This window comes from Tachypleus tridentatus, chromosome 12, assembly GCF_004210375.1.
Source record: "Tachypleus tridentatus isolate NWPU-2018 chromosome 12, ASM421037v1, whole genome shotgun sequence".
NCBI classification, from domain to species: domain Eukaryota; kingdom Metazoa; phylum Arthropoda; class Merostomata; order Xiphosura; family Limulidae; genus Tachypleus; species Tachypleus tridentatus.
The window spans coordinates 30,921,649-30,936,757 of record NC_134836.1 but is presented as its reverse complement, the minus strand read 5'-3'; the positions used below and the strand labels follow the sequence as shown (position 1 = coordinate 30,936,757).

The 15,109-nt window shown below is 30.9% G+C and overlaps 2 protein-coding genes across 8 annotated transcripts in view; one reads left to right on the top strand and one right to left on the bottom strand.

The window, feature by feature from the left end:
- The window catches only part of LOC143235473 (nucleoprotein TPR-like), an 83,875-nt gene extending 81,996 nt beyond the window's left edge, over window positions 1–1,879 (top strand). For all 3 annotated transcript variants that reach the window (XM_076473686.1, XM_076473685.1, XM_076473684.1), the window contains exons 46-47: window positions 88–147; window positions 1,536–1,879. In XM_076473686.1, coding sequence (XP_076329801.1) covers window positions 88–147; window positions 1,536–1,783 — 308 coding nt within the window. In that variant the 3' untranslated portion in view covers window positions 1,784–1,879. The remainder of the gene's footprint in view (window positions 1–87; window positions 148–1,535) is intronic.
- On the bottom strand, window positions 1,880–14,797 carry LOC143235475 (uncharacterized). Of its 5 annotated transcripts, none has more exons than XR_013019210.1 (8): window positions 14,424–14,797; window positions 11,224–14,120; window positions 10,753–10,862; window positions 4,746–4,882; window positions 3,967–4,112; window positions 3,199–3,363; window positions 2,497–2,644; window positions 1,880–2,287 (listed from the first exon to the last, which is right to left on the bottom strand). XR_013019210.1 is itself a non-coding variant. In XM_076473689.1 (8 exons), the coding sequence occupies exons 2-8, from the start codon at window positions 14,036–14,038 to the stop codon at window positions 2,040–2,042; spliced, it is 3,726 nt and encodes a 1,241-aa protein (XP_076329804.1). In that variant the 5' UTR covers window positions 14,039–14,120; window positions 14,424–14,797; the 3' UTR covers window positions 1,880–2,039. The 5 variants fall into 5 exon arrangements, 3 of the variants coding, with proteins under 3 accessions (XP_076329804.1, XP_076329803.1, XP_076329802.1); XM_076473689.1 differs by having other exon boundaries at window positions 3,967–4,069; XM_076473688.1 differs by having other exon boundaries at window positions 3,967–4,069; window positions 11,224–14,068; window positions 14,424–14,790.
- Between the last annotated feature and the right edge of the window lie 312 nt (window positions 14,798–15,109).

The following is a 15,109-nucleotide window of genomic DNA, read 5'->3' as shown; positions in this document are numbered from 1 at the left end:
TAATGACAAATTAAATTTACTTGTATTAACACAACATAATCCTTAAAATTCTGATTTGGAATTTAAGTATTTTTCTGTCATGATTAGGTGACAGTCCTGGTATTCAGTTTGGGGGTGAGGAACAGACAGAAGTTGTACCTTCAACAAGTAAGTTATCTTAGACTTCCCATTGATTATTCCACTAAGGGAAGTATAAGATTCTTATTATTAACCTTTTTGCAGTGAACTGCTTATAATATACACAAGTTCATATATGCACAGTTGCACACGTTAAATTATTTATACTATATGTTTTGATGCAGTTTGTGCATCTTCACAAAATTTGTTAGAATTTTAGCAAAGATTATGTTTTTTAATGATTCATTGGTAGAATATTTAGTGTTTTGTTAATTGATTTTCTTGTTATTAAAATCTATTCTTCACTCCAACAATCTCAAATACTATTTGAGTTATCTCTAAACCCTCATAAATATATTTGAAACATTAAGTGGTTTTATATTTGTCTGTTATTTTCTCTACCAAAACTGTGTGATCACAGGAAGTATAAATTACACTTTTTTCATTCTAGAATGACTACTGAAGAATGCATATGTTCAGACTAAACAGTTTAAATTCTATAACATTATCCATTTATATATTTTTATTATATTCACGTTACAGAACTTGTACTAACACAGCACACTTGCACTCGTGTTATTGTATGCAATAATATAGTTCTGACATTTATGGTCTGTATAAAATAACCTCGTTTTGGCTGTGTTTTAGTGGACTAGTAATATTTTGTAATACATATTATTGCATTTCATTTATTATACATTATATATGTATATAGTTTACTGTGTAGAAGTTTGTTGATGCTTGATGTAGGTTGTGAAGCCTTTTAACATTTTGCATGTGGAAGATAGGAAACAAAATGTTTTTAGATTTTAATATGTACAGTTGAATAACCAAGAAGTCAAATTACTATATCAATACCATATAATTCCACTATACTTTTTCAAGCTTAGTAACTAAGCTTGACACTTCAAACAGACTTAAGAAACAACTTACCTCCTTAATATCTTGCTTTGAGGAATGAGGCCTTCTAACAGATTAAAATGGCTAAGAAAACCACTAGGGGGACATTCTAAGCTGTTGATTTGTTATTCACATGTCATATATTGAAGTAAGTGACCAGTGTTTGATTCAGTACATAGCCATATCTCAGTAAAATGAAAAAGATGAGATTTTTAGCTTATGAACTCAAATTACCAATATGGATAATTTATACAAAACTCTAGTCTTAGTATCTTGGTGTGTTTTTTAATACTTTTAGATTAACTAGTGTATAATTTACAGTTTTATAAAATTTTGAATGCAAGTTGACATGACCTTTGATCTACTCTGCAACTATTAAAATCATATTGCTCCAATCAAGTGAGATGAACTTACTGTAGTGATCACGTATCTTTAGACAGTTATATGTATTTAGTGAAAATTAATCCTTAAAGTTACTGTCAAACACTTTCTAAGGTGAAATAACTTTTTCAACCCAGGTGTTGGTAATCAGCCACAGCGAAAGCCAATTGTGTGGAATGAAAATAACAGTGGAGACAATACCTCATCATCCGGCTCATCACAAATTAATCCAGAGCAATTTCCAGTTCCCGAGGTCAAGGATCAAGGCGGTCAGGCCGAGGACGACGTATTAGGCTCCGTGGCACTAGCCCCTACTCCATGCAGAGGGGATTCCCAGGACCCTGGTCATCTCCTCGAAGAGGTCGATTTTAATTTGTTAGGTTAAGCACTCCAAAGCTTTAAGTTTTTTTCTGATGATGGAAATATTGATTGGAGGAAAAACTTTAGCTACATTTTTAAATAAAGATTTTCTGCACCATAATTATTTTTGTGCACAGTTTTATTGCTTTAAACAAGTGTATTACAATAATGCAGTTGGGCATTTATATACACTTATCTCAGTGTATTAAAAAACAAATACAAATTTCCTTGGCCTTAATGATTTTGGGACAATATTTTTCTACCCTACAAAACAGGTTGTTTTATTTAACTTTTTTACCTGTTTTATTCACTACATTGTTTCCTCCAGATGTGGAAGTGTCATCCTCACACTGACCAGCTTTATTTAAACTGGCTGTTGTCAGAGCATGGATTTTATGTTTGATTTCATCTTTTACATCAGCAGTTGCTACTCTCAAGTTAGCTTTCTTAGCACTATTTTGGGATAAAGCTTTTAAAGATGGACTTTGACAGCAATGTGTATGATCATCGCTTTCAGTAGTAGGTAGATCTAACAAGAAAAATTAAATATGCTTTTTATTTTTAAGTGAATCTGAATAATAAATGGAAAAGTTTTGAGACACCATTATTGATTTCTATATCTAAAAACTTCAAATTATTGAAGAATGTTCTTAAAAGCTTAGTTAATCATGATAACTTCTTAATTTTCTCAGAGTAGAAATTAATACACGTGTCACACTTTCATGAGTGCTTACTTACCAAACTTGCATTCGTGGCTAAAAACATAATAGCCAGATTCATCATCTGCTCGGGCCATTTTAAGAAGCTGTAAGCTATGTACAGTCTGGATACCAAAGTTGCTATTCTTGAACTCAGTGTAATATGATGACTTAATATGTTTAATTCCCTGAAAGAAAAAAACAACATTCAGAATGTTGAACAATTATGACTGTTCATTTCCTGTAAAATTATGGTAATCCTGATAAAAGTAATGCTTATGGCATCAAATTTTTACTAGATAGAAACTAGCATTGGACACTATCCTTCCCACAGTCTCTATAAGAAAAAAAACCTGTAACTTTTTCTCAATCACAAAAATTAATAAATGCTTTCAGAAGCTTAACTAGGAGAGAAATCGGGTTTTGGATTTAAGTATGTGGATTATTTATGTATTTATCAACATTCATTGTAAATTTTATTCAATAAAATCTAAAATAAGATAACTTCATTATAGAGAATTACTGTATTACTCAATTTTTTAATACCAAAAATTGTCATGGTTGAAGTTCTTTTATTGCCTGGCAGGACAACATAGCAAGGAAAGCTTTCCAGATTTAATACTTAAGGAAGTCTCACCGATCATTAACATGAACCTTGTCTCTTATGGAGTTTAGCTTTCTTCAAGATTAGATACCTAAAGAACAGCTCACTAGATCTTGTCTACTGGTGAATTCAACTAACCTTCTTCCTGAGTTTTGGTGAACGAGACAATTTCATGATAGTCAAGTGAGCTTTATAATCTGTTTCATCTGTTTCTGTCAGTCCATTTTCATAGAAACATCTCGCCACAGCTTCAGCTATGCAGTCAAGCCTTTCTTTTCCATTTTTGACTTTTGCAAACAATACCTGTGATAGATTAGATTTATTATGACAAATTTGGAATAAAATGAATTTTATCAATAAGTAATTGAATTCACCTTATCTCTATACATACATACATACATAGAGAGAGAAGTTGCTACTATTTACTAGACTCAACAATTATAAAATAAATCCTTGACAGTGAGAATTATCACTCTTGTAGTAAACCTTTGTTTCCTGGTAACTATCTTGTTCTAAGAATTTTTACAGCATCATCTAGAACAAAGTCTCATTATGATGTTTATGTGAGATTATTTTATAAGACATTTGATAATTCAGTCATGTCATTCTTTCCTGGTTTATTTATAGGTTTCCAGCTAAAAAGGTACAGCAGCATTGCAGTTGCTCCTCATTCATTACAGCTGTTGCCAAAAAGGCCTTTTTAACAAATACCAGAGCTCACCATTTTAAACTAACTTCTAGTTTTAACACTACTGATACATCAGTAGTTTTTGACAGTAACCAATACAGTCATCAACCCTAAAATACTTCTTAAAATTTCCCAACTCTGTTCTTTAAGATTGTTTTTCATAGAAACATTACTTGTGACCAGTTCCATCTTGTATGTATAATAAGAAAGACACTAACCTGATTCTGAAAGTGAGATAATCCATGAAACTCTAGATGGATGGGGTTAGCATTGATATTTTCCTTGATATTATCATAGCAGGATGATAAAGTATTGCATGCTCTATGCAAAGAATAAACACTGATCTCGTAAAACCAGTATTGAACTGGAAAACAAAGCATTATTACTTTTAAGTGAAAATAACATCAGCACAAAAAATAGCTTTGATACATGTAGTAGAGAAACAGGCTTAGTATTTCAGTAATACAGAAATACAACAAGGGGGTATAAATAATAACTGATAATAAATTGACTATTTAGTAAAATACAGATATAAGGGATGTAAAGGATCGAAAGGTAATAATAATATTTTATTAACAAAGGAATATACAGAAAAAAATCTATACAATTTGGAAACAGAAACAAAATACAAGGGGTGTAAAATAAAGGTAAAGATTGACCCACTTTCATTAAGAATATTGTGAATGTATATCATGTGGTGACAAAATTGTCACACTTTCCTTGTTGTTTATGCTTTCTTTACCAAACTTGGTTTTTGGATTTTCTATACAAGTTTCTCTTTTCCAAGGAGCTATATACATGATTTGACATGTGAACAATACAGTTTTTAGTAGTTTACCATTATTTGACACTTTTACATAAACAAGCTGTCTCTTTTGTATCTTTCTTGTTTTTTTCATTTTCGCATATAACTATTTTACAAATTATTTATTCTGTGAAAGGAAGTTTCATCATGTGATTATTATTTATAGGTACAAGTTACATTAAGTAAAATTACCTTTTCATGTCTTCTTCATTTTCAAGATGCATGACAAGTAATGTTAGATGCAATGTTGTCAAAGGAATTACTGCCAGCTGGAGGTTCTTCTCAATTTCCACAATATGATCTTGTACCTTTTTGATATGGCAATGTACCTGAGAGTACAATAAAAAAATACTACCACTAAGGATGCAGAAGATTTTCATTCAAAGTTCAATTATCTAGCTGAATACTATTCTTATTTTTCTTACATATGTAACTTATTCATACTTGAGAAAGTCATAAATGAACATTTGGAAGATTTGTTTGAATGTTAGCTACCAATACATCAACATATATGACTCAGTCTTGCAGTACAAGCTACAAAAAGGTAATTCACATTACCTGTTCAAGTAATATGACATTACTACTACATGTATTGTTTTATTAGCCCAATCTCAGTTTTGTTTTACTTTGAACTTTTTCCCACCATGTGACAGAGCTGAAGTTTTTAACTCCCATATAAAAGCTGTGAGTGTTAAACACATCTGATGATGTACACAAATTCTTGACACTGAATGTCTCAGCAAAATAAATGAAATGATGATGAATATAAAACATTTCAAACAAAGACAAATCATATAAGAAAAACCTGAAGCAGAGATATGAATGCATACACACTTGAATAACACTGAATTTGAAGAAAAGAAGTCATACTACCTCAAAGAGAGAGACTTCTACATCTAACTGAAAAATGAGGACCCTCACAACCCACATTTAGGAAAACTCACTGATATAAAAACAATACAAAAACTGTTGGACATTGCTAAATAAAGATAAAGAGTATGGTCTGAATAATAATTATAATAAAGTTAAGAATTTCATACTAGAAGTTGAAATGGACTTCTTTCAAAACCTCGCACACCATCCAGAACCACATTTGTAAACATGTGATTAAGTAATTTAATTATTTAAAAAACTAAATCTCCCATAATTATGAGATAAAGTTTAATGTCACATTACATAGAGTTGTGCTGCTGTAATAACTTTCAGATTACCAATTAAACAATTGCCATAATAGGCCAATTAATCCATATTTAATCAGTATATTCCTCATGAAATGAAAAATGGGGGATTGGAGGTGGCATAGCAGAAAATTTGTGTATAGGAATAGAGTTAGGAATATGAAGTTTATTTGGTGATGTAGTGACAATCTGAATAGTCTTTTTTTTTTTCCCCTCCTATATTTAGTCAGTTTAATAATCGATTTTATAAAATTGTGAGGAACCTTGATTAGTGTAGTGATAGGTTTAAACTTTGGTTTTATTATACTAGTTAGTTGTAACATTGTTAGAATGAAGCAGACATGAATGTTCTACTTATGTACCAAGCTTATAATGTTGTCTTCATAGCTGTTTTTTTTAATAATAGGTTACAGCTTGATCATTGGTGCATCATTTTAAAAAAGTCAGCTGGCATAGTTTTGATGAAATAATGTAACTTTTTACTTTAAGTATATTTTAGTAGCTCTTTAATTAGAAAATAAGTAGACCTTTTAGCACAATCGAATACATTATAACATCTGTTTCTCATGCCATTTGTCATAACAAAGGTCTTTGTATATAGCAAAAAAAAAATCATTTACATAAGGAAATGCTACCACATTAATATTAAAACATATAATTCTATAGACATTGCTCTATTCTACGATATTAGAATTTAAGTGACTTGTTACAAAATAGACATCTGGCTGTTGTTACAATAATGAGCAATGATAATACAATTATTTTTAATATATTTTTAGTTTGATTTCATTTTTGTGATTAACACCCTTCATTTATTCTTTGCATCACCTTATTTCAGTGGTATTTATACAATAACTGTGGTAAAATAATGCCAACTAACAGTAGAGCATCCTAACCACCAGACCATGCAAAGCTTCTAGAATCAAAGATAATTTGTTTTCTACCAAACACTAACAATAATTTCATCACACAAAATCTACAGACAATTATTCTTTATGAACAATTAGTTTATTTGGTAATAGCATATTAAAGTCTATCTCAGTTCTGTGTAAGCAATGTACTATCTAGTAAGAGAGTCCTAAACTCTTCTCAATCTTAATGACTGAACATTTTTACACAGCATACAAACCTGATACTATTATATTTAATATTTTTCAGATTTATCTTTGCTTTCATAATGTATTGTGTATTTTTGATAAAAACATTTAGAGATTTAGTAAAGAAATTTGAAAAGATATAGGGAGAAAACCACAGAGCAGTAACATTTTTATCTTGTTACAGGTTTGTTATACATTATGTACATGATACATTTTCATGTACAACAGTTTAGGATTAGGAAGTAACTTTGTCCTAAATTGTACTTGAAGATACTGTAATATTACATGAAGAAAATTTTTTAAAATGTCTTTAAGAAAACAAAAAAACCAACAACAAATTGGAAATAGGATTATTAGTTTCACATAGGAAAAGTGAATTCATTTCACTTTGAATTGAGTGAATGTAAATTAAGCCTAGATAAACCAACAGTTCTGCTTTTTAGAGCTTGAATAAAGATGGAGAACATTTGAGAATTAAACTATTACAGGTTTCTGAAAATTATTTAATATTTATATTATAGTTCATTGTAATTTGGGTTAAATAATACAATTATAACTAGATGTAGTAATTTTGGTAAACAGAAGTAAATATTAAAAAAATTTAAATAAGAGTTTAGTGTTATAAATTTGATTACAATGTTAAAATAGGCTTATTACATGTAATGGTACCCTAGGCTTAGGTATACTTAAACTCACTATAAAATCATAAAACAGGATAGATATATTGTTTTATTAAATAAATATAATATAATAAGCTAATTTGTTTGTTTCTTGGTGTTTTAAATTCAGCTTACACTAGTATAACTTATCAACTGATTATAAATCAGACTAAAAAATGTAGGGTTTAACAGTGCTAAGAACAGACTACTGGTATTTGGCATTATGTATTTATTTTTAGGCTATAAATATAAATACAATGATTAAGACTAGTGTGGGAGTTAAGCATTCACAACTTATTAGATGTAATAGGTGCAATGAGTGGGCCTTATTTGGAAACTTGGAACTGGTATGTACTTTTAAAGAAGCTACTAATGAAGATATGCAATTTTTATGTAGAGTTTGTAGATTGGAGAAGTTGGAGGCTATTATAATTAAATTAGAAGCAACAGATAAATAGAAATGTAAACTGCAGAAAATGGCAGCAGGATTTCAATAGCTTAAGCTTTTACATGCAAGGGTTACATCTCATAATAATGATATTTAGGAAGCTACAACAAGTACTATTAGAGTAAATGTAGTTAATTTAGTTATAACAAGCATATTCTCTTCAGCAACAAATTCCAGCCCTTGGCTTCTGCAAACGAGGAAATACTGGAGGGAAGGGGTTAAAAAAAAAAAAAAAAAAAGGTGAGAGAAGGATGTCAATATTATTATTATTTTTTTATTATGCCACTCGATTCCATGAAGGAACATAGGGACGCAATCACTCGTGGATTCATTAACAGGCTGGTTTTTTAAGTGAGCATATTGTTTCCCTACAATTAGACGTCATGCACAACCCCCAACCAGGAGGAGAAACCTGAGTTGTCCCTAATTTTGTAGTGTAAGACTAGAGGGAAGGCAGCTAGTCATCACCACCCACTGCCAACTCTTGGGCTACTCTTGTACCAACAAATAGTGGGATTGACCGTCACATTATAACGCCCCACGGCTGAAAGGGCGAGCATGTTTAGCTCGACTGGGATGCAAACCCGCGACCCTCGGATTACAAGTTGCACGCCTAACGTGCTCGGCCATGCCGGGCACATGTCAATGATAAGGAGGTTATACTTATAGGTAATTCCTTGACAATGCATGCGGATAAAATCGTTTGTGGGGTAAATAGGGAGAAAATAATAAGATTATATAAAAAAATAAGAGCTAGTTAATAAGCACAAAGGGTTTGTAAAAGCATTTAAAAAAAAAGATCATAATTTAATTTTGGCAGGGATACTCCCCACAATTAATTGTGAGTGTGGGGAATAAGTTTGCAAATTGGATTGAAAAGTAGTTGGATGGAAGAAAACAGGATTGTTAAAAAATGGAGTTCAGTCAGACTTGGTTAATGTCATATGTGGGGCACCTCAGGACTCAGTCTTAGGACCTTTGCTCTATTTGGTTCACATCAGTGATGCAGGTGAAGGAATATTCAAGACATTGTTTAAATCTGTAGAGATATTAAGGTCTTGGGTGTTGCTAGCTGTGAAGAGAATGGTGCTGCTTTACAAAAGATTTAGGTGATTTACTGAGTTGGACAAATTAATGGCAGATGGGTTTTAATAGTGATAAATGCAAGACAATCATGTGGGTTATCATAATTTGAATAACTAACAGTGCCATGAAAGAAAGAGATCTTGCTGTAATAGTTGACCATTCTCTAAAGTCATCCAAACAGTAGGCTGTTCCTAGTGGTAGGGTAAACAAGGTTTTAGTTTGTATCTACAGAAATACTGAATACAAGTCTAAAGAGATTATAATTTGATTCTACAGGTCACTGATTAGGGCCATATTTTGAATGTTGTGATCACTCTTGAGCTCCTCACCTTAGGATTTTCACCAAAATGTATGATTCTTGTGTTATCTTTTGCCATTCTTCCCCACATGCTTGGATTTATCAACAAAAGGATTAATAGCTTTACAGCAGCCTCATAATGCTTTTGAAACTTCACATTCACAGACATTATATTTTCAAAAAAATACCTATAACTTCATACATTATTTAGATTATTTTAATATGATTTGAAAACAAATAAAATATTTGTGAAAAACATATTTATCATGAATGGCTGATCTGTGTGCTGAAAGAGAAGAGACTAAATAGTTTAAAAGTGATTAATATGCACAGAACTACTTATACAAATGGTAACACTATGGTGGACAATAAGTATGATGATACAGACTATAATGCCACTGTCAAATGATGTTCCTATCATGTGAGAATAATCAATTAGAAGATTCCATATGACTTAGGAGTCTCTTCAAGTACATCAATTTCCATAGTAGTATCAACAAGTGCAATTGATCTACATATTTAAGCTATACCATTAAATTAAAATATGGTAGTGTATGTGCTCGTATTATGTTATACTTATTTTTAATCATAAGATGGTTTTCAGTAGACTGTAAATGTCATATGATGAAAGAGTACTTCTGAGATACAAGATATTACTCTTATATAACACAGGCAACCATTTCACACAGAAAATATAAGAATCATTACATATTCTGAAGTGGGAGAAGATATTGGACATAACGTGATTGCTTCTGAGATGTAATCAAAATTCAATCACCATATGAATGTCTACAATCATCCTAGCTTCCAAGATTTTTTTTTTACCAGAATGGACGATCCTTGTGTTATCTTTTGTCATGCTACCCCACCAACTGCTTGGATTTATTATCAAAAGTTGATAACTTTATTCTCAGGCATCACTTAAAACAGTTTTATTTTTTAAACAGTTAAATGAGTACCAACATCATTAACACCTTAAACAAATTTAAAAGAGGAACAAATGAAACCTTGAAAAATAAAGGATGGGTTTAACAATTTCTTTTCCTTGTGGGATGACTTAGAAAGGACAATCTTTAATGACCAAATGGACTCCTGCCCACAGGATATATAAACTTCTACAACTAAAAGATATTCATAACAAAAGTCTTGAAGGGCTAAACAGACTCTTGTTTTCCACAGATTATGTAAACTCCTATAATCAGAAAATGTTCATAATGACTATCATCTTTAAGGACCAAATGGATCCTAGTCATCCACAGATTTTGTAAATTCCTGTAATTAGAAAATTTTCATAATGTTAGTATTTATGTACTAAATGAATCTTGTTGTCCATGGGTTAGGTATTATTCTGTAGTTACAAAATGGTCATAAGTTAATAGATTGATGAATTAATGTTACGTAAAGAACATTGTACAGAAAACAGTTTGAATCACCTCTGGATTTGATACTTGAATGGCTACAAAATAATTTGGTCTTTGTTTTTTTGGAGACTTTTTCATGTTCTTTTTCACAATTTTCTGTTCATCTTGTTGAAACAGTTTTCCTGAAAAATAAAAATCTCTATCATTACTAAATAATTTCATTTAATCAATAAACAAATTTACTTGTTATTAATTACTGTACACCTCATATGGCCTGTATTCAGGTACTTTACAACATTTACCTGTTATTAGTTATTCTGTACCTCATATGAATCAGTATGTTGTTTTTTTTACATACATGAAATGATTGTAATTTGTCAAATTTTTACTTTACAGCTTTACATTCTTACATATACAATCATTCAATAACCAAACTTTATTCCCTTTACTTTTTATAATGATAAAAAAAGTTTAATTTTCTCACAGCTCTTTGCTAACCATGTAACAATATTCAGTTTCTTAAGATGGGAATATAATACTAACCTGAAAACAAGCTTTTCAAGTTGTAGACACCTTCATCTTCAACATCTGTATCTTCTGTTTCAAGGGCACTGCTCAGCTTGGGTAAAGCATCAAATAATAAGGATATTTCAGATTCTGAAGGGCAAAATAATTGGTCTTCTGTATGATCAATTATTTCTTTCTCAACTAGACAATCACTGATTTCTTTCACTTTTGATACTGAAGACAGGGACAAAAAATCACATTTCTCACTGTCAACAACTTCCATTTTACTTTGTTCATCATTACTTTTACCTACTAATGCAGTGGCTACTGTTCTAGGTTGATCAATATAAGATCCAGTGGTGTGTTTGTTGATCATGCCATCCTCATGTTCAGTAACTGAAGATATGGTTATTTCATCAATTTTGTTTTTATCCAGAAAATTTTTTTCTTGATGTCCTGAAACTGAAGATGTGATCACTTCACCATTCTCATTTTTATCAAGAACCAATTTTTGTTTATGTTCTGTAAATGAAGATATGATAATTTCAAACTTATTTTTATCCAGAACCAATTTTTCTTGATGTTCTGTACCTAAAGATTCTGGCATTTCACCAGTATCATTTTCATCCAGAACCAACTTCTCATGGTGTCCAGTAAATAAAAATGTGGTCATTTCATCAATATTGTTGTTATCCAAAACAAACTTTTCTTGATGTTTTGTAACTAAAGATGTTGACATTTCATCTTCATTTTTATCCAGAATCAATTTTTCTTGATCTTCTGTAACTGAAGATGTTGACATCTCATCAATTCTGTTTTTATCCAGAACCAACTTCTCTTGATGTTCTGTAACTGAAGATGCTGGCATTTCATCATTCTCATTTTTATCCAGAACCAACTTTTCTTGATGTTCTTTAACTGAAGATGTTGACATTTCATCAATCTTATTATTATCCAGAACCAACTTCTCTTGATGTTCTTTAACCGAAGATGTTGGCATTTCATCAATTTCATTTTTATCCAGAACCAACTTCTCTTGATGTTCTGTAACTAAAGATGTTGACATTTCATCAACTTCATTTTTATCCAGAACCAACTTTTCTCGATGTTCTGTAACTAAAGATGTTGACATTTCATCAACTTCATTTTTATCCAGAACCAACTTTTCTCGATGTTCTGTAACTAAAGATGTTGACATTTCATCAACTTCATTTTTATCCAGAACCAACTTTTCTCGATGTTCTGTAACTAAAGATGTTAACATTTCATTAACTTCATTTTTATCCAGAACCAACTTTTCTTGATGTTCTTTAACTGAAGATGTTGACATTTTATCAATCTCAATTTTATCCAGAACCAACTTTTCTTGATGTTGTTTAACTGAAGATGTTGGCATTTCATCAATCTCATTTTTGTCTAAAACCAACTTTTCTTCATGTTCTGTAACTGAAGATGTCATTTCACAACAGAGTTTCTCATCTGGAAAGAACTCTTTCTGGTTTTCTTTAACAGAAGATATAGGTGCTTCAATAAACTTTTGTTTCTCCAATGTCAATATTTCTGGTTGTTTAACTATTGAAAATGTGTCAAGTTTTTCATATTCATCACTTTCACGAACCACTAACGTTTCTTGGTGTCCACTGATTTTACATTCTGGAATTGTATTTTCTGAATTCTCATTACTGAGCATTTCCAACGTGACTCTGTGTTTGATATTTCTACATTCTACCAGTGACACGTTATGAAATCCACTAATGTCATAATTCACACATGATGTCTCTACACAGTGATAATCACTATGTTTTGGTCTAACCAAATCAGTTTCAACAGGTGTGAGTAACTTTTCACACTTTTTCATTTCAAATTCACTCTCTGTTTGCCTTATAGGTACAAACATTTCAAGTTTACTTTTTATTTCATTATCTTTTTTAATAACACTATACAACTTCTCACAAGTAATATTTTCATTTGGCTTCTGGTATTCATTCTCTTCAAGTGAGGGGTCTGTAAAAACTTTTGGTTGTGGAAGTAATTTTTTAACAGTCAAATTTTTTTCTACACATTCATTTGAAAAACATGCTGCTTTATCATCTAAAAATGACTGAATAGAATTTTTTACTTCATAAGCTTCCTTTTCTGTGATAAGCTGGTTTTTATTGGGACTTAAAATAAGCAACTTTGGTGGTGGAGACTGTAGTGATCTTTCTTCCTTACTGCTAACAGCAGAAATATGTACAGGTTCTGTTGCCACCCTAAAAGGTGCAATCTCTTGGACAGTTTTCTCTTGTGAGCTAGTGTTATCTGTAGTTTGAGAATTTGTGTGAGAAAGGCATTCAATGCACTGTGATTGGACTTTTTGAAAGTTTTGATCACATTTCTTTTGATGAGTAGTAGTTGAATACAGAAAGTTTGATTCATCTTCAGTTATAATAGAAATTCCTCTTAAGCCATCAACTACAGTGCTTTGCTTCAAAATACTGGTTGTTACATGTGGCTGAGCTTTACTTTTGCAAAATATTCTTTTTGAAAGTTTTTGGTCTTCAAATTTTTTATCCATTTCACTAAACACTGGTAAAGAAGCAGGTTCATCACACTGCATATGCAATCCAAATATATTTAAAGATGTAGAAGAAACATCATCATCTTTAATTTTTGTCTCTGTAATTTCAGAGGCCAAAGTTTCCATATTACCTGAATAATTCTTGGAAAGTTCTAAATTAAACTGTTCTTTTGTTAAGTTAACTGCTGAATCAGATGAAGTAGATGGCAAAAATGCTGGCTGAATATTTGCATTGCTTGACAATGGGTTACAGATTATAGCTTTCATTGGTACCTTAGTTTTTTTTTCCATGTCGGTAGTCTTGAAATGTTTGCAATGCAACTTGATTAGGGGTAAGATGGTAGTATTTGAGAAAACATTAAATCGTCCTGTACTTGAAAAATGTAATATAGAAACTAAACATTTAACATTAGAAAGTAGCAACAACATGAATCCAATTATTAGCGTAAATGAAATATTTCCTCGAGTCCTATTATTTTATGTAAACATTTAATTTCATCCTTCCATAATCATCTTGTTACGTTAACAAACTTGCCAGTTTTTTTAAGCATTATTATACAAAAAGTTACAATTTTAATGTATAATTATAACTTGCATACTTTTAACACACAAAAAGGGGATTTATTGCCGTTAGTTTCAGAGTTCTACTTCTAGAATATTAAATATTTATACTTACAAATGCGTATATGCAAATTTCAGTGCTCATTTAGTATCGTTTCAACATTCATCTAAATCGAAACATAATTTGTACGTTATGGGATTCATTTGATCTGAGCATTAGATCTTATCCAATAAGAATTTCAACAAGTTACACAACATAAAAAGCGACAACTTCAACCTTAGTTTTACCACAAAAACAAAACTTCAAAATCCAATTTCAAACACGTAGGCTTATCAAAGTTTTTATACCTGACCACCGTTTATTACTTAATTCTAGTCTATAATGGATGTTGAAAAACATTTCGAAATGTTTGCTTTTATATAAAAATTACAAATATAACTTAACTTGTTCAACGCCACCAAACACACGCTTCTAATGTTTCCTTTTTTAAATTAACAGCTCCCCCTATGCATTAACAAATAGATTTTAGTGTATGATGTGCTAACAAATAATACAAAAAACAAACAAACAACGTAGTATTACATACAACGTGTAAGGATTTATTGTTGGTTTAATATCTGCTTTTATTTCAGCTTAACATATATTTAGAAATGTAGGAAACTTATATTGTTAAATATGTACTGCACAAGTTCCGCCTGTTCTCTATATTTGCATAAGATTCTCGAGTGTAAGAAGCAACAATTTATGTTTTACGAAAGCATTAGCATATCTTCGAATATTGTTGTCAAGTGAGCGTTCGA

Excerpts from the sequence above, each read along its gene's own strand:
- LOC143235475 (XM_076473687.1), bottom strand. The coding sequence starts at position 14,176 with ATGTTGTTGCTACTTTCTAATGTTAAATGTTTAGTTTCTATATTACAT. Across the intron at positions 4,883-10,752 it reads TTCAAGTATCAAATCCAGAG|GTACATTGCCATATCAAAAA; the intron begins GTGATTCAAACT and ends TTGTACTCTCAG. Across the intron at positions 2,645-3,198 it reads CACCAAAACTCAGGAAGAAG|GGAATTAAACATATTAAGTC; the intron begins GTTAGTTGAATT and ends TTTTTCTTTCAG.